Source organism: Pongo abelii, chromosome 21, assembly GCF_028885655.2.
Source record: "Pongo abelii isolate AG06213 chromosome 21, NHGRI_mPonAbe1-v2.0_pri, whole genome shotgun sequence".
Classification (NCBI taxonomy): Eukaryota; Metazoa; Chordata; class Mammalia; order Primates; family Hominidae; genus Pongo; species Pongo abelii.
The window spans coordinates 13,220,780-13,245,706 of NC_072006.2; the positions used below are offsets into that span (position 1 = coordinate 13,220,780).

The 24,927-nt window shown below is 43.2% G+C and overlaps 1 protein-coding gene across 1 annotated transcript in view; it reads left to right on the forward strand.

The window, feature by feature from the left end:
* The window catches only part of SEC23B (SEC23 homolog B, COPII coat complex component), a gene marked incomplete at its 5' end in the record, with an annotated part of 53,171 nt that overhangs the window by 22,391 nt on the left and 5,853 nt on the right, over positions 1-24,927 (forward strand). The window contains 10 exon segments of the mRNA NM_001133301.1: positions 291-414; positions 2,289-2,369; positions 5,306-5,395; positions 11,246-11,352; positions 11,971-12,124; positions 14,892-14,969; positions 17,544-17,705; positions 20,324-20,410; positions 23,431-23,586; positions 24,273-24,338. Coding sequence (NP_001126773.1) covers positions 291-414; positions 2,289-2,369; positions 5,306-5,395; positions 11,246-11,352; positions 11,971-12,124; positions 14,892-14,969; positions 17,544-17,705; positions 20,324-20,410; positions 23,431-23,586; positions 24,273-24,338 — 1,105 coding nt within the window.

Genomic DNA, 24,927 nt, shown 5'->3' on the forward strand with positions numbered 1-24,927 from the left:
TTGTGGCTACTAATCTTTGTGTTTTTAGCAGAGATGGGGTTTCATGATGTTGGCTAGGCTGGTCTTGAACTCCTGACTGCAAGTGATCCGCCCTCCTCGGCCTCCCAAAGTGCTGGGATTACAGGCGTGAACCACTGTGCCCGGCCTGTTTTTTATATTTAAATTAATCAGTAGCACCTTTGGGGACCTGGTTTCTTTTTTTCTTTAAATTATTTTTGTAAACACTGAGGGAGCATCTGAATGGCTTTCAATCTTCCTAATATTCACTTGATTTTTTTCTTCTTACCTAGAGGCTACATGGTAATGGGAGATTCTTTCAACACTTCTCTCTTCAAGCAGACATTCCAAAGAATCTTTACTAAAGATTTTAATGGAGATTTCCGAATGGCATTTGGTGCTACTTTGGACGTAAAGGTACAGTAGACTTTTTTTGTTTTTTTGATGTGGACTCACTGTACTGCCCAGGCTGGTCTCAAACTCCTGGCCTCAGGCAATTTTCCCGCCTCAGTGTCCTAAAGTGCTGGGATTACGAGGCATGAGCCACTGTACCTGGCCATACTTTTAAAACTTCAGTGGAATTATAGTGTTCTTACTTTTTCAATCAATATCCAGACTTCTGGCAACCTCCACCTGCTGGACACGGGCATGTAAAAGCCAATTAAAAGGATCTCAACCAAATGGCTATTAAAAGCATGTTATTCACTTTATCCCTTTGCTTCTTGAGGATGACCTATATATTTATTTATGTTCTAAGTAACGAGCTGCCTGGTTCCCCCGCAGGCTTTGCTCTACCCTGCTTCAAGGCAGTAGGAGATAGAAGAGGAAGTAGGGTGGGTGTTATGAGCAGCACTGTGGCCTGAGGACAGGGGCAGCCACATGGTGGTCTGCGTCCACCCAGCCATCAGCATCGCTCACTGCATTGCACAGAGCTGTGGTTATGTTTAATGCCTTCTTAAAGAATAGCCAGAGTGCTCTAAAATAGACAGCATTGGGCCAGGCATGGTGGCTCATGCTTGTAATCCCAGCACTTTGGGAGGCCGAGGCGGGCGGATCACCTGAGGTTGGGAGTTCAAGACCAGCCTGACCAACAGGGAGAAACCCCGTCTCTCCTAAAAATACAAAACTAGCCGGGTGTGGTGGCACATGCCTGTAGCCCCAGCTACTTGGGAGGCTGAGGCAGGAGAATGGCTTGTACGTAGGAGGCGGAGGTTGCAGTGAGCCAAAATCCTGCCATTGCACTCTAGCCGTGGCAACAAGAGTGAAACTGTCTCAAAAAAAAAAAAAAAAAAAAAGACAGCATTGTGAGATTTTTTTTTTTTTTTTTTTTCTCCACGTAGGGACTCATGACCCTGATACAGCTGATTCTAAGTCATTGAGAAAGCATTAAAAGAGGGTGTTAGGCTAGGCATGATGGCTCACGTCTGTAATCCCAGCACTTTGGGAGGCCAAGGTGGGGTGATTGCATGAGCTTTGGAATTACAGACTAGCCTGGGCAACATAGCAAGACCCTGTGTCTACAAATGATTTTTTAAAAAAAAATTAACCTCATGTGGTGGCGCACACCTGTGGGTCCAGCTACTCAGGAGGCTGAGGTGGGAAAATCACATGTGCCCAGGAGTTTGAGGCTGCAGTGAGCTATGATCATGCCACTGCACTCAGCCTGGGCAACAGAGTTGCCAGTTGGCGTGGCAGGTAGGGGGCCGTCATTAGAAGATACGATTGGAATTATTACTTGGAGAATTAGAGATAATTATTAAATCATCTAGGTTAGACTTTAAACCATAATCTTAAATGTTTGAGGGTTTTCTTTTAAAGATGGACTTTTGAAATCACATTTTAAAAATCTAAGTATGTTGGCCTTGTCATTATATTGGAGTTCATGAATTAAGTATTTTTAAAGCAGCAGAAAACAGTATGTTCTCTGATTAGGAATATGCAAATAATTATGGATATACATGAATGTGAATATATTCATACAAGGGATTGGAAAAGAATGTAGTATTGTTAGACTTGTTATCTACATGTACAGTAATTTCAAAGTTTAAAAAGTAAGTTGTGAGAGTTGAAAATACTCATGTTTCAAGTGTTTCTAAGGGTGGATTTTATTAAAGTTCTAATCACAGTGGCTGAGGAAAAGTTTGTAGGACTAAGCAGTTATGATCCCTGTGGAGTTTTCTCTTGGCAGAATAGTAGTGTTATATTTTCCCTCTAAGCTTTCATTGTGGCCATGATGAGAGCAGGGTGGATTGAAGTGATCTTTAACTTTACACTGTCACATTTTGTTATAGACCTCTCGGGAACTGAAGATTGCAGGAGCCATTGGTCCATGCGTATCTCTGAATGTGAAAGGACCGTGTGTGTCAGAAAATGTAAGGAAAACAACTCCATCACCCTCATCTCCTGCCCTGGATTTAACCCGTCAGAAGTGTCAGAGCATGATGATCTCACATGTGTCACCTGTTGGATGTGTCTGCAGTGACAGGAGAAGGGCTAACCCTCATTGATGACTGTACTTGGAGAGGTGGTTTTATTCCATCTGTTCATCCAAAGGGTTAGAGAGAAGGAAACTGAGGCTCAGAAAGGTTCAGTGTTTTCCTCAGGGTCAGAACTGACATGAAGGAGTTAGAGCTCAAGTGCCCCTGACTCCACCGCCCATGGTCGTTGTGCCAAAGCCACGGCATGCTGTTCAGCACAAGGCAAACATTCAGCACAGTCCTTCCAGAGTAAGCCTATTGCTCATTGCCCTTAGAGGTGATATGTTTGTCTCACTCAGCTAATAACAAGCCTTTTACAACAGAGACCACCATGAGTTGCTGTGGAAGTGGGTGACACTGCTGTGTGTGCAGACATCTGTTTTCTCTAGTAATAGTTTTTGAGAACAGTTTAGTTATCATTTGGGATGAGCGGCTTTGCTTATTGTCCGCTTCCTCTGATTATACTTTACTTGCTAGGAGGCAAACCATTTGGTTTGGCAAGGCCTCTCTAAGGTGGTCCTGGGCTGGGGTTACACAGTCATGTTCTTCCCTCATTGTCATCGTCAATGGGAGGGTAGACCATAGAGCCGGATGTGGATCCAAGGTGCAGGTTTACACCCCGCACCTGGCCCAAGCAAAGGACTTATTTGCTCTGTGATTCAGTATCCTTATCTGGCAAATGGGGATAATAACAGTGCCCACTCTACAGCATTGTTAGGAAGTTTAAATGAGCTGGTTCAGGTGAAGCAGTTAGTGCCTGGCACACTGGAAGTGTGGGTCTTCTTTCATGTTGTCAGCAACAAACGTTCTTGGGTGACCACATAAATTAAACTTTTGTTGAGCTTGGGAGAGGCAAGGTGATTTGAGAGCATATTCCTGTAGCCTTCTGAGTGAGGCAAATTGCTGCCCTAAGCCCATCTGATGAGTCATTCATTACCCCCAGAGTACTAAGGGGCTTGTACCCCTATTTCCTGGCAAGGCTTTGGAAGGCTGCCTTGTTATAAAATATTTTTCATGGACTTAAAATCTGCCTGCTGAAGGCTTCTTGAAGTAGTTTAAGAAGGTATTTTTATGAATTAGTACAAACTAATTAATATTTCTAGTAGAATTCAGCCGTGAAAGTTGTGTTTGGGGAATGAGGATGCAAAGAATAGGAAAATACAATTTTCAGACATACTGAGAAGTTTAAAGAAGAGTATGATGAATTTCTATATACCTGCCATTTAGTCATTGATTGTTAACATTTTGCCATAATTGCTCTGTTGTCTTGTTTGACACATTTGCTTTATCTGATTTTCATTTATTTGCCACATTTGATTTATCAACTTTTTTTTTGCCGACCTTTGAAAATAATTTGCAGATATCATGACAGTCCTTAAGCACTTCAGTATGCATCTTCTAAAAATAAGGATGTTCTCCTACCACGATGTCATTATCAAACTTAAGAAAATAATAATTTCCTAATATCTAGTTCATATTTTTTGCCAAATTTCCCCCCAAATGCCCTTTGTAGCTGTTTTTACCCCAACTGGCATTGCATTTGATATTATAGCCTTTGTGAAGTGAGAGTTAGGGTTAAAGGTGTGTTTACATTCAGGCGAAGCCTTTTTGCCAAGCATTCTTCCTGGGCAGTGTGTACATTATGCTTGTGTCACATCCAGAGGCACTATGTCTGCTGTCCCATGTTAGATGTGCTGAGTTAGATCGCTTGGTGATGGTGGTGACTGCCCCACTGCCTTTCTGCCGTAAGGGAACACTTCCCCCTTTGCCATTAGCAGGCAGTCTTTTGAATGAGAGTGTGTAGCACAATATGAAAATCTTGTTTGCCAACAGCCTAATGGTTTTTAGCATCCATTGATCTTCATGCAAATCAGTTTATTTCTTTGGGGATTGTAAAATGGTCATTTCCTAATTGTCTTTATCGTTTCTCCAATAAAGGCATCTAAAGAGCAAATGTTTAAGTAAGGAATTTGTGTATCAGTGAGAAAATGATATTTTGGAGCTCTAGAGGAGCCATCATGGGTCTGGTGCTTAGAATGGGGTTAGCGAGGCAAGAATGGGAGGCATGAACGCTCCTTTGACTTCTTTGCCTTTTTCCTGAGCACAGCTCTTCACTTTCCAGCAGATAATAAACACCTGCATCCTTTAGAAAAGGCCACTACAAGGAAGGTGAACTCCTATGAATCCATCTATCTCATTATCTAGCTTAGGGAGTACTGACAGAACAGAGTGCATCCTCTCCACTCTTCACCTTAGAGCTGCTGTGTGATTTCACTTTAAGAGTCTTTTTAAGAGTCTGACTTGATTGATTATTTGTGGATTTCAGTGTTATATACCACGTAGAGACACCCCCCGACACACCCACCCCGCCACGCACACACATAATATATGTGTAAACCCAGAACGATGGGTCACACCTGTAATCCCAACACTTTGGGAGGCTGAGGCGGGAGGATTGCTTGAACCCAGGAAGTCAAGGCTGCAGTGAGCTGTGATTGTGTCACGGCACTCCAGCCTGGGCAACAGAGTGAGAGACCATCTCAAAATAAATAAACATAAATAACATATATGTATAGTATATATGATGTAATAAAAGTTGGTCAGAATGTCAATATAAAAAGCTTAATTTTAAGTTGTAAATGTAAATGTTAAGCCTTCATCTGGTCTGCAGTTGTTCTCTTTTCAGGGGAAGGTTTTATTTCAACTTAAATGTTCTCCTAAAAGAAGATACTCTAAGTAGCCTGCCCTACTCAGTCAGTACTTTTCATTAGCGATTAACCATAGGGATGGTTTTCTGGTTTTGCTTTTTAAATTCCTCTTCCCACCCCTAGGAGCTTGGTGTTGGTGGCACGAGTCAGTGGAAAATCTGTGGCCTAGATCCTACATCTACACTTGGCATCTATTTTGAAGTTGTCAATCAGGTGAGTTGGATTTCTTCACATGTCTTCACGTCTTAGTGTCCTGTTTTGTGATTTATCTCAAACCAGTGGTCTCTGGTTACTTTCTTCACAAACCGATATTCCTTGGGTATTGTATTAGGCCTGATGATAGTCAGGCATGACCTTTTCTTATTTATTCCTTCAAGGGTTTAGTCGGAGTCAGGCAGCAAATTACTTTTGTCCCTGTATTGTTGAACTGATAAGGTCATTAGAAGTGTAATGGATTTTACCGGTCATCATAATGTTGAATTTTTGAGTGCATGGGTTGTTTCCCTAATATTTTATTATGAAAAATTCCAAACATACAGAAAAAAGAATTGTACAGTGAACACGTACTACCTAGGTGAACCCATCAACTTGATTCTGTAATTAACATTTTACTCTACTGGCATACCTTGGAAATACTGTGGGTTCAGTTCCAGACTACCACAATAAAGTGAATATTGCAATAAAGCAAGTCACGTGAATATTTTGGTTTCCTATTGCATATAAAAGTTATGTTTGCACTATAGTATGTTAAGTGTTAAATAGCATTATGTCTTTGAAAACATTGTTCATTCTTGGATTAAAAAAATACTTTACAGTTGACCCTTGAGTAGTGTTGGGGTGCTGACACTGCATAGTTAAAAATCCACATATAACGGCTGGGTGCGATGGCTCACGCCTGTAATCCCAGCACTTTAGGAGGCCGAGGCGGGCAGATCACGAGGTCAGGAGATCGAGACCATCCTGGCTAATACGGTGAAACCCCGTCTCTACTAAAAATACAAAAAATTAGCCAGGCGTGTTGGTGGGCGCCTGTAGTCCCAGCTACTCGGGAGGCTGAGGCAGGAGAATGGCGTGAACCCAGGAGGCGGAGCTTGCAGTGAGCCGAGATGGCGCCAGTGCACTCCAGCCTAAGTGACAGAGTGAGACACCGTCTCAAAAAAAAAAAAAAAAATCCACATATAACTGTAACTCCCCCAAAACTTAACTACTAGTAGCCCACTGTTGACTGGGAATCTGACTGATAACAGTTGATTAACAAATATTTTGTAAGTAATATATATTATATCCTATATTCTTACAATAAAGTAAGCTAGAGAAAAGAGAATGTTATTAAGAAAATCATAAGGTAAGGAAAGTATATTTACTATTTGTTAAGTGGAAATGAACATCACAAAGTCTTCATACTCTCATCTTCATGTTCAGTAGGCTGAGGAGGAGGAGGAAGAGGAGGGCTTGGTCTTGCAGTCTTGGGTGGCAGAGGCAGAAGAAAATCCACATATAAGTGGACCGGTACAGTTCAAACCTGTGTTGCTCAAGGGTCAACTGTATTGCTAAAAAATGTTAATGCTCATCTGATCCTTCAGCGAGTCATAATCTTTTGCTGGTGAAAGGTCTTACATTGACATTGTTGGCTGCTGACTGATCAGGTGAGTAGTTGCTGAAGGCTGAGTGGCTGTGGCAGTTTCTTCTCTTTTTTTTTTTTTTTTTAAATTAAGACAAAGTCTTGTTCTATCACCCAGGCATGATCTATCACCCAGGCACGATCTTGGCTCACTGCAACCTCCACCTCACAGGTTCAAGCCATTCTCCCACCCCAGCCTCCCGAGTAGCTAGGATTACAGGCGCCAGCCACCATGTCTGGCTAGTTTTTGTATTTTTAGTAGAGACAGGGTTTTGCCGCAATGGCCAGGCTGGTCTTGAACTGACCTCAAGTGATCTGCCTGCCTCAGCCTCCCAAAGTGTTGGAATTACAGATGTGAGCCACTGCGCCCGGCCTGGGAATGTCTTTTTTTTTTGAGACGGGGTCTCGCTCTGTACCCCAGGCTGGAGTGCAGTGGGTCATCTTGGCTCACTGCAAGCTTCGCCTCCTGGGTTCACGCCATTCTCCTGCCTCAGCCTCCCGAGTAGCTGGGACTACAGGCGCCTGCCACCACGCCCGGCTAATTTTTTTTTTTTTTTGTATTTTTAGTAGAGATGGGGTTTCACCGTGTTAGCCAGGATGGTCTCGATCTCCTGACCTCGTGATCCGCCCGTCTCTGCCTCCCAAAGTGCTGAGATTACAGGCGTGAGCCACCGCGCCTGGCCAGAATTTCTTAAAATAAGGCAACAATGAAATTTGCTGCATCAGTCGACTCTTCCTTCCAGGAAAGATTTCTCTGTAGCATGCAGTGTTGTTTGATAGCTTTTTGCTCACAGTAGAACTTCTTTAAATAATGGGATCTATTCTCTTAAACCTTGCTGCTGCTTTATCAACTAAGTTTATGTAATATTGTAAATCTTTTCGTGTCATTTCAACAATGTCACAGCATCTTCATGAGGAATAGATTCCATCTCAACAAACGACTTTCTTTGCTTATGCATAAGAAGCAACTCCATATCCATGAAAGTTTTATCATGAAATTGTAGCAATTCAGTCCCATCTTCAGGATCCACTTCATCTTTTTAGTAAAAAAAATAGGCTGGGCGTGATGGCTCACGCCTGTAATGCCAGCATTTTGGGAGGTTGAGGCAGGTGGATCACGAAGTCAGGAGTTCGAGACCGGCCTGAACAACACGGTGACACCCCGTCTCTACTAAAAGTACAAAAAAAAAGATTAGCCAGGTATGGTGGCGCACACCTGTAATCCCAGCTACTCAGGAGGCTGAGGCAGGAGAATTGCTTAAACCGAGTGATGGAGGTTGCAGTGAGCCGAGATTGCGCCACTGCACTCCAGCCTGGGAGACAGAGCGAGACTCCGTCTAAAAAAAAAAAAAAAAAAGTCTGGGTGCGGTGGCTCACATCTGTAATCCCAGCACTTTGGGAGGCCAGGGCAGGTGGATCACGAGGTCAAGACATTGAGACCATCCTGGCTAACATGGTGAAACCCCATCTCTACTAAAAATACAAAAACAAAATTAGCTGGGTGTGGTGGCGGGTGCCTGTAGTACTAGCTACTCTGGAGACTGAGGCAGGAGAATGGCGTGAACCCAGGAGGCAGAGCTTGCAGTGAGCCGATATGGCGCCACTGCACTCCAGCCTGGGCGACAGAGTGAGACTCTGTCTCAAAAAAAAAAAAAAGAGATGGGGTCTCTCTTTGTTACCCAGACTGGTCTCAAACTCCTGGGCTCAAGCCACCTTGGCCTCCCAAAGTGCTGGGATTACAGGCGTGAGCCACCACACCCGGCCAGGATCCACTTTTTTTTTTTTTGAGATGGAGTCTTGTTCTGTTGCTCAGGCTGGAGTGCAGTGGCACCATCTCAGCTCACTGCAACCTCTGCCTCCTGGGGTCAAGCAATTCTGCTGCCTCAGCCTTCTGAGTAGCTGGGATTACAGGTGCCTGCCACCACACCCACCTAATTTTTGTATTTTTAGTAGAGACGGGGTTTCACCATGTTGTCCTGGCGGGTCTTGAACTCCTGACCTCAGGTGATCTGCCTGCCTCGGCCTCCCAAAGTGCTGGGATTACAGGCGTACGCCACCATGCCCAGCTGAGGATCCACTTCTAATTCTAGTTATCTTGCTGCTTCCACCACATGTTCAGTGACTTCCTCCACTGAAGTCTCAAACCTCTCAAAATTATCTGTAAGAATTGGAGTAAACTTCCAAACTCCTGTGAAAGTTGATATTTTGACCTCTTCCCATGAATGATGAGTGTTTCAATGACATGTAGAATGGCGAATCCTTTTCAGAAGATTCTTCATTTTCTTTGCCCAGATCCATCCCAGGAATCACTATGTATGGCAGCTATAGTCTTATGAAATGTGTTTCTTAAATAAGACTTGAAAGTCAAAATTTCTCCTCGATTCATGGGATGCAAATTGGATGTTGTGTTAGCAGGCATGAAAACATTTATCTCCTTTATATCTCTGTCAGAGCTCTTGAGTGACCAGGTGCATTGACAGTGAGCAGTAATATTTTGAAAGGAGTCTTTTTTTCCTGAGCAGCAGGTCTCAACAGTGGGCTTTAAATATTTAGTAAGCCATGCTGTACACAGATGTGCTGTCATCCAGGCTTTATTGTTCCTTTTGTAGAGCACAGGAAGCGTAGATTGAGCACAATTCTTAAGAGTCCTAGGATACTTGGAATGGTAAATGAGCATTGGCTTCAACTTAAAGTCACCAGCTGCCCGGGTGTGGTGGCTCACACCTGTAATCCTAGCACTTTGGGAGGCCAAGGTGGGTGGATCACTTGATCTCAGGAGCTCAAGACCAGCCTGGGCAATGTGGTGAGGCCTCATCTCTACCAAAAACACAAAAATTAGCCAGATGTGGTGGTGTACACCTGTAGTCCCAACTACTTGGGAGGCTGAGGTGGGAGAATCTCTCGAGCCTGGGAGGCCGAGGTTGCAGTGAGCTGAGATCATGCCATTCCACTCCAGCCTGGGTGACAGAGCAAGACCCTGTCTTAGAAAAACAAAATAAAGTCACCAGTTGCATTAGCTCCTAACAAGAGAGTCAACCTGCCCTTTGAAGCTTTAAAGCCAGGCATTGACTTCTCTCTAGCTATGAGAATCCTAGATAGCATCTTCTTCCAACAGAAGACTTATTTCCTTTACACTGAAAATCTGTGGTTTAGTATAGCTACCACCTTCATCAGTGATCTTAGCTAATCTGAATAACTTGCAGCAGTTTCTACAAGAGCACATGCTGCTTCACCTTGTGCCATTATGTTATGGAGATGGCTTCTTTCCCTAAACCTCAGGAACCAACCTCTGCCAGCTTCCAGCTTTCTCCTGCAGCTTCCTTACCTCTCTCCACCTTCATAAATTGAAGAGAGTTGGGACCTTGCTCTGGATTAGGCCCTGGCTTAAGGGAATGTTGTGTCTGGTTTGATTTTCTATTCAGACTACTAAAACATTCTCCAGATCAGCAATAAGGCTGTTTCACTTTCTTATCATTCACATGTTCACTTTTAATTTCGTTCAAGAACTTTTTCCTTGCATTCACAGCTTGGCAGTTTTGGGGCAAGAGGCCTAGCTTTCAGCTATCTTGGCTTTCAACATACCTTCCCTACTAAGATTAATGATTTTTAGCTTTTGATTTAAAGTGAGAGACGTGTGACTCTTCCTTTCACTTGAACACTTAGAGGGCATTGTAGGGTTATTAATTGGCCTCATTTCAATATTATTGTATCTCAGGAAATAGGGGAGGCCCAAGGAGGAGGAGAGAGATGAGGGAAAGATCAGTCAGTGGAGCAACCAGAATATACACAACATTTATCAGTTAAGTTTGCCATCTTATATTGGTGCAGTTTGTAGCACCCCAAAACAATTAAAATGGTAACATCAAAGATCACTGATCACAGATCACCATAGCAGATATATACTAATAATTAAAAAGTTGGAAATATTGTGAGGATTACTGAACTGTGACACAGAGACATGAAGTGAGCACATGATGTTGGAAAACTTGCGCCGATAGTCTTGCTTGATGCACAATTGCCACAAATCTTCAATTTGTTAAAAAATCTGCAAATAAATGAGGCATGTCTGTGTTTGTTTAGTGATTAACAGTCCATCAGAAACTGGATAATTCATCAGCAATAACTCATCCAGTTTGTGATTCATCAATCCATCTTCGTTTCGCTGCATTTCAAAACAAGCCACAGTCATCCATGTATTTCATGCCTAAACCCTTCAGCAGGTATATCATTAACTTAAGTTCAGTATTGAATGTAGTTCTTCAACTTTTTTGGAGATAAGATTATATGCAGTGAAATGTGCAAATCCTAAGTGTGCCCTTCAAAATGTGTCAAGAACCTTCTTGTTATTGCTGTGTCAGTCATTTTAGAAGAGTACAGTGGGCTCTGTGACCGTGTTTGAGTCATGCCTATAACAGACAAGGTTATGGCCTCTCATCCTACAGCATAACACCCCGATCCCCCAAGGAGGCAGAGGAGCCATCCAGTTTGTCACGCATTATCAGCACTCCAGCACCCAGAGACGCATCCGCGTGACCACCATCGCCCGAAAGTAAGCAGCCCCAGTTTCCTTTCTTTTGAGGAACTGACTGACATTTTTCCCTTGAAGAGATACTTTAACATTTGTTAGTTTGTCTTTTTGATTCCATTGAATGGTTCTCACCAGACTTCATTGGCTTATTTGATCAGAGGAGGAGGCATTTTTGGCTAACCCAGTTGGGCCTATGAACACTTGCCTAGAGGAATCATCTTTCTGTAGGAAATATAGTTCATTAAAAATTATTAATTATTATTATTATCATCTGGTGACAGTCTCGCTCTGTTGCCCAAGCTGGAGTACAGTGGCACAATCACAGCTCACTGCAGCCTCAACCTCCCATGCTCAAGTGATCCTCCCACTTCAGCCTCCCAGGTAGCTGGGACCACAGGCGCCTGCCACCAAAACTAGCTAATCTTTTTACTTTTATGCAGAGAGATGGGGATCTCACAATGTTGCCCAGGCTGGTCTTGAACTTCTAGGCTCAAGCAATCCTGCCACCTTGCCCTCTCAAAGTGTTGGGATTTCAGGAATGAGCCACTGTACCTAGCCGGTGTTTCTCTTTCTGAATGGATGTCTGGCTTTCTGATCTCTCCTAAACATAAGCATGGCACTAACTTCTGGAATTTTCAGTTGGGCAGATGTACAGAGTCAGCTCAGGCACATAGAAGCAGCATTTGACCAGGAGGCTGCGGCAGTCTTGATGGCACGGCTTGGGGTGTTCCGAGCAGAGTCGGAGGAGGGGCCTGATGTGCTCCGGTGGCTGGACCGACAACTCATCCGACTGGTAAATTGGGGACAGTGGCATTAGGTTCAGTCTTGGTTTCTGCTTTACTTTCGAGAGAAGAAAATTGTCACTTAATTATTATGTAGTGAATCAGCAAGAATTTACCAGTTGCATACCTTATGCTGCACACTGGACATTCTGTTAAAGACGTGTTAAATGTGCATTTTCCCCTCAGAGATTTACATTATAGTTGGGAAGAAACAACACGCACGGAGCATTTGGAGAGTGATACAAATCTGTGTGGGTTGAGTTGACTTAGATGAGTCATTTTGTGAATGCTCTGGTCTTGTATTTTTCTTCTAAATCTGGAAAGTGGTTTTGGAAATAGGGATCCAGCCTGGTGAGTTTAGGGAGATGCCTTTTATCAGTCTGGATTTAATCAGATGAGAGAAGTCACACTATAATTTAAACAGGGAAAGTCTTTTATAAAGAATACAACAAGGGAGTAGTGAGGGACTGGCTAGAAGGATGTATAGAGAAGTGGGCAGCCACTACTTGTGGGGCTGAGATAGAGCACCAAAGGAAGTGCCCTTCTCCCCAGGGCTGATCCAGACCTAGTTGGGAGGGCATGGCCGTGGCTTGGTGAGTCTTTTGCAGAGAAGTTACCATGGTGCTGTACCAGAGGAACCTACTAGAAGTTCACTCTCTAGGATTTGAAGAAAATCCACCCTCCAGGGTGCCAGGGAAAGCTGTGTACAGGAAAATGTCTCACTGGAGACATGGAGGGATGCTGCTTAGCTGCTGGCTGCCATGTTCTCCAGGAGCTCAGCACTGGGGAGCCATGGTGCAGCAGGACCTGGCACCCAGGAAGCTGCTGAATGAGCACTCAGGCGCCCGAAGCTGAGGCTCACCTCCAGCACTCTCTACTGACAAAGCTTGATATCGTGCCAGCTGGCAAAGGAGAGGTAGTGAAAGGGCCCATGTCCATTTCACAGCAGGCAAAGGGGGTGAGTTTGGAGCCAGCACAAGGCAATAAATCAATAATTGGCACACGATAATCTTACCTTCCTGGAGAGTCACAGCATGTGTTTGTGATCAAAGGCACCACGGAAAGGCCCAGCAAGGAAACCGGTTTCATTTTGTTCAGCCCTCTATTTGCTTGCCATCTCATGGAACCATTTTTCAGGAAGTGTCAACATTTCAAACATAATTTGAAAATTGCTTCTTTAGGATTTCAGAGGGAGGATAGATAAGCAGAGGGCCCAGGTGGCTAACAAAGACTTCCTGTGGAAATGAGCCTTGAGTCAGGTTTTTATTAAAGAATAGGTTAACTGGAGAAGAGAAGGCAAGGCTTGCTGAGTAGAGGGCTAGCAGGAACAAGCCTGCAGGAGCTAGCTGGGTCTTTTAGCTTATGCTGAGGACTTTGGAGAAACCAGTGTCACATGAGGCTAGGTTGTGCAGTGGGGAACAGAGTCAGGGAAGGTACACCTTGATTGGGGAGCTCCTTAACTTTAGGGAGCAAGGGAGACTTGGGTGTGATTGTTAAGCGGGGGTTTGATGTCAGCATGATGCTTCTGTTTACATTTAATATCACCACGTGAGGCACTTGCAGGGAGAAAAGGCTATTGTTGGGAATGGAGGATTTTTCAGGCTCAATGGCGCTGAAACCAGCATAGTGGCAGGAGAGATGGAGGAAGCAGAAGGTTTGAAATCAGGATGTAAACTGAAAGAACTGATAAAACTTGATGAAATGATTCTGTGTAAAGTCAAAAACCAAAAAGTCCGCACTGAGTGACATTTCACACATGGGTAACTGCATGAGTGGTGATGAGGTAGAAGATGGGAAAGGAGAGCAACTTTAGGGTGGGAGAAGGTTTTTTCTCTTTTTTTTAATGTAATAGTTTATTTTTGATAATTGAATGTGAACTTGCAAAAGTGTGTCTCACGAAAACTCCCGTATTTGGGTGGATGTCCTGACGGGCTCAGGCTAGAGGTCAGCACTGGACACTGGAGGGTGGATTTGGATGACACCTGTCTGGCTCTAGTGTTCATTTGTACCCAAAGCAGTGAGGATGGGAGGAGGGGGCCAAGAACTAATCCCCAAGGAGTCCACAGTTAGGGGGAGGAGGAAGACAAAACCATTGAAGAAGGCAGAAAAGTGTTGGTTGGAGAGATTATGAGAAATAGGAAAGTGATGTATTAGCAGCTGAAGGAGAAAGTTTCAAGACGTTTGGGCAGTCACCTGCCTCACGCTGCTAGGAAGTTCAAGAAGAGGAGAACTGTGGAAGGACACCAGATTTTGTGGGAAGAAAGTTATTGTTAGAAATGGGGTTTCTTTAAATGGTGAACAGCCCAATTATTTAGTGACCAGAAATGTGTGAGCAGAAATAAAGGCAGGAAGAGAAAACATTGTGGTTCAGAAATCTGCCATTGGGAGAAATAAATTTGAGTTTTAGTGTGAGAGAACATCAAAGCGTAACTATAATTGTTAGTTTTCATGGTGTTAGAGGGTTTTCATATGGAACAGGTGCCTGGAAGAGCTCACCTAGCTTCTCTGGCCAGGGCAGTCCTCAGGCCAGCATTGCCTGAGAGCTGATTAGAGATGCAGAATCTTCAGCTCCTCCCTAGAGCCTGCATTTTAACAAGACCCCCTGGTCATTTGCCTGTTCATTGATGCTTGAGAAGTGCTAGTCTAGGACTTACAGTAAGTGGCAGAGTTCAGACTGGATGTAGCTTAGTCCAAGAATATTTCCAGGTAACGCTAACTTAGATTCTTCTCTCTCTCTTTGTGTGTGTTTGTTTGTTTTTTGGTATTTTCTTTCCATAGTGTCAAAAGTTTGGACAGTATAACAAAGAAGACCCCACATCTTTTAGGTTATCAGATTCCTTTTCTCTATATCCTCAGGTAAGTAATGTATGTTTCTAAAATAACTACAGAGCAATAAATTTTGATAGAAATTAACTTTATTCTCAGGGTAAAGTGAAGGCTTTTTAATGTCTTGAGACTCAGTCTGTAGGTGACAGAGACTGTTCAACCCAAGTCGAATGTGTGTCTAGGCAAGACAGCACCCTAAGCCCTACAGAAGATAAAGATGACATGCAGAGGGGAGGAAACTCATGCATACATTTTCATGAACAGGCAAAATAGTATCATTGATATAAGGCCGTAAAAAATATCTCTGATGTGTAGAAGTTCTGGGGAAACAGCTACCTCAGCAACAAACCAAGAAAATGAGCACACATGGAGATGAAGATAACAAAACAAAACCACAGTTAGTACAACAAATATTTAATAATATGTCATGGTTATTATGTGCATCATAACCAGGAGTGAGCAATAAGCAGCTCCTGAAAGTAACTGCACTCTGCATGAACCAAGCCTTTGGAAGCCGTTGGACAGGAGAGAGGAGCGGGAGAAGTAGATGAATTTCCATCTCCATTGTAACTTAGGAAATAGAGCATAACTCATGGGTGTCTATAAGGATTACAGGAGCTGAGGCCAATTGAGTATTAAATATTTAGCACAATGCCAGTCACCTGTTCAGCACTAAATGTAACCTAGCTCCATAGCAGGTGCCTGGGACTCTGAGGTGCCCATGTGCCAGAGGTTAAAGCTGTGTAGTGTTGTGGGAAGAGCCCTGGACTGGCCAGAGTCAGGGTGAGGTTCCAGTGCTGGCTCTGCAGGGGCTGACCTTAGAGGAGGTTCCAAAGCCCTGTAGAGTTTGGTTTCCCACCTCTAGCAGTGGGGAGTTGGTCTGGTGAAGTGGTTTGCAGTTTTTTTTTTTTTTTTTTAAGCCATGGAATCCTTTCTTTGAGAGGAGCTGCCCTTAAAAGCCAGCACATAAAGCAGATAGAGTTGGTGCTTCTCTGGTTGTGCCTGTGTACCACCCCCACACTGGGTCCCACCAGAGCCCTCATCCCTGGGCCCTTGAGGACTTGATGAAGACTCTAAGAGCACAGCTTGAAAACCAGATGAAATGCTTTCTCAGATTCCTTCTGTCAAGGCATTCTAGGAAAGAGGCCAAGAGCCCAGTCTCTAGAGCCAGGTGGCCAGGTGTAGAGTCCAGCTGTGACACTTAGTAGTGGGGTGACCTTAGACAAGTTGCTCGCCCCTCTGTGCCTCAGTTTCCTCACCTGTAAACTAGGGATGGTAAGAGAACTTACCTCATGGGCTTATTGGAAGGATTAAGTAGTTCTTGTCGAGTGCTTTGTGACTTGCATGTAGGATGTGTTGAATGTCAGCCTTGATTATTATTTAGGAACCTATGATTCAATATTTGGAGTCTCAGGAAGCTTTATACTTCACAAAGCAGCTCATTTTCATGTTCTGGCAACTCTTTAATGTGAGCTGAAAGTCTGCCCCCACCCCTTCTTCTCATCCTCGAGGGTGAGAACCTATGGCTGCAGTGTCATCCCTTGTCCCTTTCTCCCCTGCACCAGCACTTCACCATCCCAGCTTGTGTCCTGAGCTGTCATCTGCTGTTCCTGTGCCTGGAATCCCCTTCCCCCTGGCCCTGTGGCCTCCTCAGCCATGTCTCTCAGGGTACACTGTCAGTCCCCAGAGCTCTAGGAAGTCTCCTCTTGGCCCTCCACCCCCACTCCCCAGTGCTATCCTGTACTCTGGCTCTTAACTCGTAGCCCCGAGTGTGCCTTTCTCACTGGGCCTGACTTCTGAGAGCAGATATTCTGTCTCCACTGCCTGGCACAGTGACTCTAGAAATAAACATTTCTTTGGCTTTCCTCTTAACTGTGGAAGCTTTGACATACCCAGAGGCCCTTTTTAAAAAAAAAATTTTGTATTTTTTTTTTTAATTTTTAATTTTTTATTTTTTTGAGACGGAGTTTCTCTCTTGTTGCCCAGGCTGGAGTGCAATGGCCTGATCTCGGCTCACCGCAACCTCCCCCTCCCGGGTTCAAGCAATTTTCCTGCCTCAGCCTCCTGCGTAGCTGGGATTACAGGCGGCCACCACCACGCCTGGGTAATTTTGGATTTTTAGTAGAGACGGGGTTTCTCCATGTTGGTCAGGCTGGTCTTGAACTCCTGACCTCAGGTGATCCACCCGCCTCAGCCTCCCAAAGTGCTGGAATTACAGGTGTGAGCCACCGCGCCTGGCCAAAGGCCCTTTTAAAAAAAAAAAAATTAATTTTTAATTGTGGTAAAACACACATAACAAAATTTACCATCTTAACCATTTTTAAGCATACGGTTGAGTAGTGTTACATGTATTCACATTATTGAGCAACTGATGTCTAGAATTTTTCACTTTGCAAAGCTGAAACTCTGTGCTCATTAAGCAACAACTCCCAGTTTTCCTCTTTCCCTAGCCCCTGGTGCCACCTTATATGCTTTCTGTTCTGTGAACCCAGAGAGCCCTTTTCTGGGTTCTCCTATTTCAGAGCCCTGAGGTAGATCTACTCTGTGGGTGTCTAAGAAGGTTACAATTATATGCATTTCTCTTTTCGTTCTTTGTGAATGCAGTTCATGTTCCATCTGAGAAGATCTCCATTTCTTCAAGTGTTTAACAACAGTCCTGACGAGTCGTCATATTACAGACATCATTTTGCCCGGCAGGACCTGACCCAGTCCCTCATCATGATCCAGCCCATTCTCTACTCTTACTCCTTTCATGGGCCACCAGAGGTAAGGCTCTACCCAAATGCTTTCCTGAGGATTGGAATCACCTAACATATATCCTTTTTTAAGCAAATTTACTTAGCAGAACTGTAAAAAAGAAGTAAAACTTGGAGTTTTTATAGTAACTTAACACTATTTCTATTAAAAAATACCTTTAGGAAAACGTCAAAGGACGTATAAAGCTATTATTTGTGGAAGGCAGGAATAAATGTAAAAAACTCCAAGAAATAACTTGGATGCTTTCTTTTTCCTTGTGCTTGTATACTTACATCGAGCAATTCCATGTCTTGTATCTGAAGGGAAGACTCCTAGATAGAGTAGACTTTGTGCAAAAAAAAAAAATAGTAAAGGAACTACTATAATACAGGATCAAATAACAATCCGAATGTTTAATATAGGAAAATAAATAAGTAACCTGAGAAATGCAGTTGACCCTCAGTATTCATGGAGGATTGGTTCCAGGACCTCCCTCAGATACCAGAATTCTTAGATACTCAAGTTACTAATATAAAATTACGTAATATTTGCATGTAACCTGGGCACATCCTCTATATACTTTAAATCATCTCTAGATTAGTTATAATACCTAATATAATGTAAGTGCCATGTAAATAATTGTCATACTGTATGGTTTAGGGAATAATGACAAGAAAACAAGTCTGTACATGTACAGTACAGATGCATATTTTTTCAAATATTTTCAGTCCAAGATTGGTTGAATTTATAGACGTGGAACCCACTGATATGGAGGGCCAACAGTATTCACAAAAAGTATGTAACATAATAAAATAGATAAGTCCTTATGTAAAAATGTTACATGAAAAAAAGTCAAAATAGAAACGTTTCTAAATATTCCCTGCAAAAATAAAGAACTATATGGAAAAAAACAAAATATCAATATTTGTTGTACTTGGGTACACATTTAAAAATTTACTTTGGCTGGGTGTGGTGGCTAACGCCTGTAATCCCAACACTTTGGGAGGCCGAGGCAGGCGGATCATGAGGTCAGGAGGTCAAGACCCTCCTGGCTAACACGGCGAAACCCCGTCTCTACTAAAAAATACAAAAAATTAGCCAGGCGTGGTGGCAGGTGCCTGTAGTCCCAGCTACTCCGGAGGCTGAGGCAGGAGAATGGCGTGAACCTGGGAGTCGGAGCTTGCAGTGAGTCGAGATTGCACCACTGCACTCCAGCCTGGGCGACAGAACGAGACTCCGTCTCAAAAAAAAAAAAAATTTTCTTTATTGAGTACCACTTGCTTTTATTATTGAAATAATTACTAAAATAGCAGGCGGATCACGTGACATCAGGAGTTTGAGACCAGCCTGGCCAACATGGCGAAGCCCCATCTCTACTAAACATACAAAAATTAGCTGGGCGTGGCGCCAGTAATCCCAGCTACTTGGGAGGCTGAGGCTTGGAGAATCGCTTGAACCCGGGAGGCAGAGGCTGCAGTGAGTCGAGATCGCGCCACTCCATTCCAGCCTGGGCAACAGAGCAAGACTCCCTCTCAAAAAATAAAAATAAAAAAGAAATAATTACATATATAAAAATTATATATGTATATGTAAATATATGTATATATATATAAAATTATATATGTATATGTAAATATATGTATATGTATATATAAAATTATATATGTATATATAAATATAAATTATATACTTATATAAAATATTACTTACAAATAAATAATAAACATATATATTTTTTGAGATGGGGTGTCTGTCACCCAGGTTGGAGTACAGTGGTGCGATCTTGGCTCACTGCAACCTCCACCTCCCAGGTTCAGGTAATCCTCCCACTTCAGCCTCCTGAATAGCTGGGACCACAGGCACGTGCCACTACAGCCCGGCTAATTTTTTGTGTTTTTGGTAGAGACGGGGTTTTGCCATGTTGCCCAGGCTGGTTTTGAGCTCCTGGGCTCAAGTGATCTGCCTGCCTTGGCCTCCCAAAGTTCTAGGTTTACAGGTGTGAGCCACCACACCCAGCCACAATTTATATTTTGTAGTAAACTTTAAAAACTTGTATTAAATGCTGTTTTTCATATAGGTATCCGTATTCTGTCTCATCTACAGAGAATGTCTGTAGAGATTGCTAAAATACATACAAACTGAGAATATTCAGAATTATTTTTCGTTCCAAGATCAAAAGATATCATTAAGCCTGGTCAACATAGTGTGAGACCCTGTCTTTACAAAAATAAAAAATTAGTTGGGCATGGTGGCATGCACCTGTAGCCTCAGCTACTCAGGAGGCTGAGATTGGAGGGTCACTTGAGCCCAGGAGGTCGAAGCTGCAGTGAGCCAGGGTCACATCACTTTACTCCAGCCTGGGCAACAGAACAACACCCTGACTCTTAAAAAAAAAAAAAGATATCATTAATCTCCCTTCTCAATTGATGAGGAATTATTTGGAGCCTATTTTTCCTACAAAGTTGAGAATGAGTTAGGAGCAGAAAGTGGAAGTGTGTCAGGAAGAAAAGGGGTGACTTACTGTGCTGGGCACCATTTGTAAATAGCCTTTGCTGTGGATACCAGGCATGGGATCAGAGTCGGGCGGAAGTGCTTGCTGTGTGGGGAGCAGGGAAGACCAATGCCATCTTTCTCTCTTTTTTCTTCAGCCAGTACTCTTGGATAGCAGCAGCATTCTAGCTGACAGAATTTTGCTGATGGATACTTTCTTTCAAATTGTCATTTATCTTGGTGAGGTAAGATGATATTATTAATTAATCTCTTTTTGTTTTTAAATTGGCATACACATTTAATGTGCACACAAGGAGAATTATTGTCCTTAACGATGGTTTTTTTTTCTTCTCTTATTTATTAATTTAGGTTTTTAATGACATTTGTAACCACAGTTTGGGCTTAGAAAGCGCAGTGGCTTTTATTCTAGTAAATCCCTAGAGTATTTGTATATTTATTAATTTTAATAATATTTGCTGTTAAGTATGGGCTGGGTGCAGTGGCTCATACCTATAATCCCAGCACTTTGGGATGCTGAGGTGGGCAGATCACCTGAGGTCAGGAGTTCGAAACCATCCTGACCAACATGGCAAAACCCCATCTCTACTAAAAATACAAAAGTTAGCCAGGCATGGTGGCACACACCTGTAGTCCCAGCTACTTCAGAGGCTGAGGTGGGAGAATCACTTAAACCCGGGAGGTTGAGGTTGTAGTGAGCTGAGATCACACCACTGCATTCCAGCCTGGTCAACAGAGTGAAACTCCATCTCAAAAAATAAATAATAATAATAATATATGCTGTAAAAAAACTCAGGTGGTTCTTTTAAATCACTGTAAATTATTACCTTCAAAGTTAGGCAAACTAGTTTTTTCTCCTCAGTAAATATTTTATACATACTGCTGTTCTTTCAGAGTTAGCGTTCAGAGCTAAAGTTGTACTTTGACGAAATAACATGGCCCAGGGAACTTTACGCTGTGTCTGTGGATCCCTAGGATGTCTGTGGATAGCTTTCAGTCCATTTCTTTCTCAGTGGGGTTCATGCCCTGAGAAAGGGAATGGCTCCTCTGAATTATTTGCATCTTTATAGCAAAAAATCCTTTAATGAGGATGATGGTGATATTTGTATTCAGTGATGCTTTTTCTTCAATTGTATGTTCTCTACCTTCATTAAACTGGTTATTGATTTGGTTTCCTAATGGCCAACCATTGGAAATGATTTCTGATGTCGTGAAAAGATATAAATTGTGTTTCAGGATTCCTTCAGTAACTTAGGAAGTATTCGTTTTCTAATACTCCTAAGTATTTTATAACTTTAAACTTTTTTCAGCATATTAACACCCAGTCTGCTAGCCACTTGTACACAAGTGCTAGGCTGTCAGTAATGGTCCTAGACTGAGAGCCGGATGACCAGCTGCTCTTCCCACTGGGACCTTTGGTATCAGTACAGTTGGCCCTCCGTATCCACGGGTTCCACCTCTGCAGATTCAATCAACTGCAGGTTAAAAATAATTTTGAAATAATAATAAAAAATAATACAAATAAAATACACAGTACAGGCCGGGTGTGGTAGTTCATGCGTGTAATCCCAGCACGTTGGGAGGCCGAGGCGGGCGGATCATCTGAGGTCAGGAGTTCAAGACCAGTCTGGCCAACATAGCAAAACCCTGTCTCTACTAAAAATACAAAAATTAGCTGGGCGTGGTGGCAGATGCCTGTAATCCCAGCTGCTTGGGAGGCTGAGGCAAGAGAATCGCTTGAACTCTGGAAGTGGAAGTTTCAGTGAGCTAAGATCGAGCCACTGCACTCCAGCCTGAACGACAGAGTGAGACTCTGTCTCAAAAAACAAAACAAAAAAAAAACAAAAAAAAGCACAAGAACGATTTATATAGTCTCTACATTGTATTAGATATTATAAGTAATCTAAAGATGATTTAAAGTGTATGGGAAGATGTACATCGGTTATATGCAAATACTATGCCATTTTGTATGAGGGACTTGAGGATCTATGGAATTTGGTATTGGGAGGAGTGGTCTTGGAACCAATCTCGTGGATACCGAGGGCCGACTGTACTAAAGATGAAGCTTTCCTTGCCTTAAGCTCATCTCCTTATCGACATTTCTTTTGTAACCCCTGATCCTGTTCATTCACTTGTTTATTGAGCTCCTTCCTGTGCAAGTGAGGGGTTCTAAGGATAAAGAGAGTGACATTGCTCTCACCTTCCCAAAGTCCTGAGCGTGCTGAACGCGAGTGTTCTTATGAACTCCTGGACCCTGGTGAGCTCGTGGGCATTTCCCATAGGCCAACAGTCAATCACAGCATTTAGACCTGGAAAACGGTAACTGTCACTCTGAGAAGGAGCGAGCAGGCTACAGAAGGAGGAATCTGATGATAATCCTCTGCTTGGAGCCGTGTTAATGGCTCTGTTAAGACACATTGCACACTTGCTGTAGCCTCTTTCTCCATTTTTCCTCTCCATTGTCTTCTTGTTCTCCTAAATAACGTGCGAAAGCACTTCACTTTATTTATAAAGGTATATGAATCAGTTAATGAATGTTTCTTGATTTCCTGTGTATACAAGATATTTTCTAGACCAGTTGCTGATGAGTATAAAAGAAGGAAGGGTGATAAAATGTGTAGCGTAGTCAGGGAGACAGATCATCTGCTTTCCACAGTTTAGCATATGGCTTCTCCTCACTGCCTGATCAACACTCATACTTTGATTCTTACAGCTTTTGTCTCCTTTGCCAAGGGTACCCCAATTCAGGGCCCAGCGGGAGCAGGGGATGGGGGTGAGACAATTGCACCCAAGTCTGTATGACTACTACTCACTGGAGGAGTGTAATATGTGTGCTGTTAGGAAAGGAGATGGGGGAGTGGAGTCTGTGTGGGCAGCCAACAAATCCCTTTCCTTACCAGATGTGCAGAGATGAGAGGCTAGACTGAGTGATAACAGTGGAAGTGGAAAAGGAGGGAGGCCGCTGCTCCTTGGGATGAGTAATCCACGGGCTTTGTTAACTAGTTGATATAGAAGAGAGGAGGCATGAGTGATGCCTGACATTCCTGGGGTAATGCGCAGGCGGGGGCGTCTTCCTCCTGCTTCTCCTCCGCCGGTAGCTCTGCTTTGCTCTCCCTCTGAAGCTTGTCATTTTTGACATTAGACTTCTCTAGAAACAAGCTCTGGGTGGTGATGGTAGAATGTCAGTGTCAGTGAAGGCTGTTATTACAGTTTCCACAATAGTTTTGGTTGGTTTGTTTCTGTGTAGACCATAGCCCAGTGGCGTAAAGCTGGCTACCAGGACATGCCCGAGTATGAAAACTTCAAGCACCTTCTGCAAGCACCACTGGATGATGCTCAAGAAATTCTGCAAGCGCGCTTCCCGATGCCACGTTACATTAACACGGAACATGGAGGCAGTCAGGTGAGTGAGCTGAGTTCTAACTCCAGTGGTTTGTTCGTTTTATGATAGTTATTGCTATACATCTAAACAGGATGGTTAATATTTGTGATGACATAAATTGACACACAGGTAATCTTCCAAATATGACTTCTTTTTAAATGAGTGGTCAGGCCGGGTGCGGTGGCTCATGCCTGTAATCCCAGCACTTTGGGAGGCCAAGGCAGGCGGATCATGAGGTCAGGAGATCGAGACCATCCTGGCTAACACGGTGAAACCCCGTCTCTACTAAAAATACAAACAATTAGCTGGGCGTGGTGGCGGGCACCTGTAGTCCCAGCTATTCGGGAGGCTGAGGCAGAAGAATGGCGTGAACCTGGGAGGCAGAGCTTGCAGTGAGCTGAGGTCGCACCACTGCATTCCAGCTGGGGCTACAGAGCGAGACTCTGTCTCAAAAAAAAAAAAAAAAAAAAAAAATGAGTGGTCAAAATATGCTTATGTAAAGGGATTGCCAAGATAAAATACATATTTTATGTTTTAGGATCCTTAAATGGAGAGCCAGTGGGCTTAAGCTAAAGAAATAGATTACTGTGCAGTAAAACAATTCTAATTTAACCAAAGAAATGTTGTAAAAACTTATCTTTTTTCTGTTACATTATTAATGTCACTTTTTAATCTTTAAATCTTTTTTTTTGTTGTTGTTGTTAAAGGCTCGATTCCTTTTGTCCAAAGTGAACCCATCTCAGACACACAATAACCTCTATGCTTGGGGACAGGTAAGAAATTTTCAGGTATTTGGGGAGGATGCTAAGCTAGTTTTTTTTTAAACTTGTTTTAAAATTCTACAAATTGGATCTCTTTTGGCCTGGTGACAGAATAACTGCGTAACTTGGGTATTTTGCTGGGGAGTAGCGGGGAGGGAAACAGGTTGAATAACATTGCTGGGCCGGAAGTTGAGGGAGCTCCCTGGGTGTGTCCCCTTCCACAATATACAGCAGAGCATGCCAGGTTCAGGCCAGGGGACAGAGCACTGTACTGTGGCCTCCATGGAGGTCTCCTCCGTCACACAGCCTCATGGCCCCTAGTCCTCTCCCCACCAGGCATACAGGGCAACTTGTCACCATCGGTTTTGTGGCCTCCTCACTTTCCAGCCTAATTCCTTCCCTTTTCTTCCCCCCACCCTGCCCGATTACTACTTTATCTAACTGCTCCCAGCATTTATGTCTCTCTCAGATGAGTCTTTCCTTTCATTCTGTTTTCTTATAACACTTTTTAAATTAAATTTTTTTGAGATAATTGTAAATTTACATATAGTTGTAAGAAATAATACAGAGAGATCACCTGTATCTTTTACCCATTTTCCCT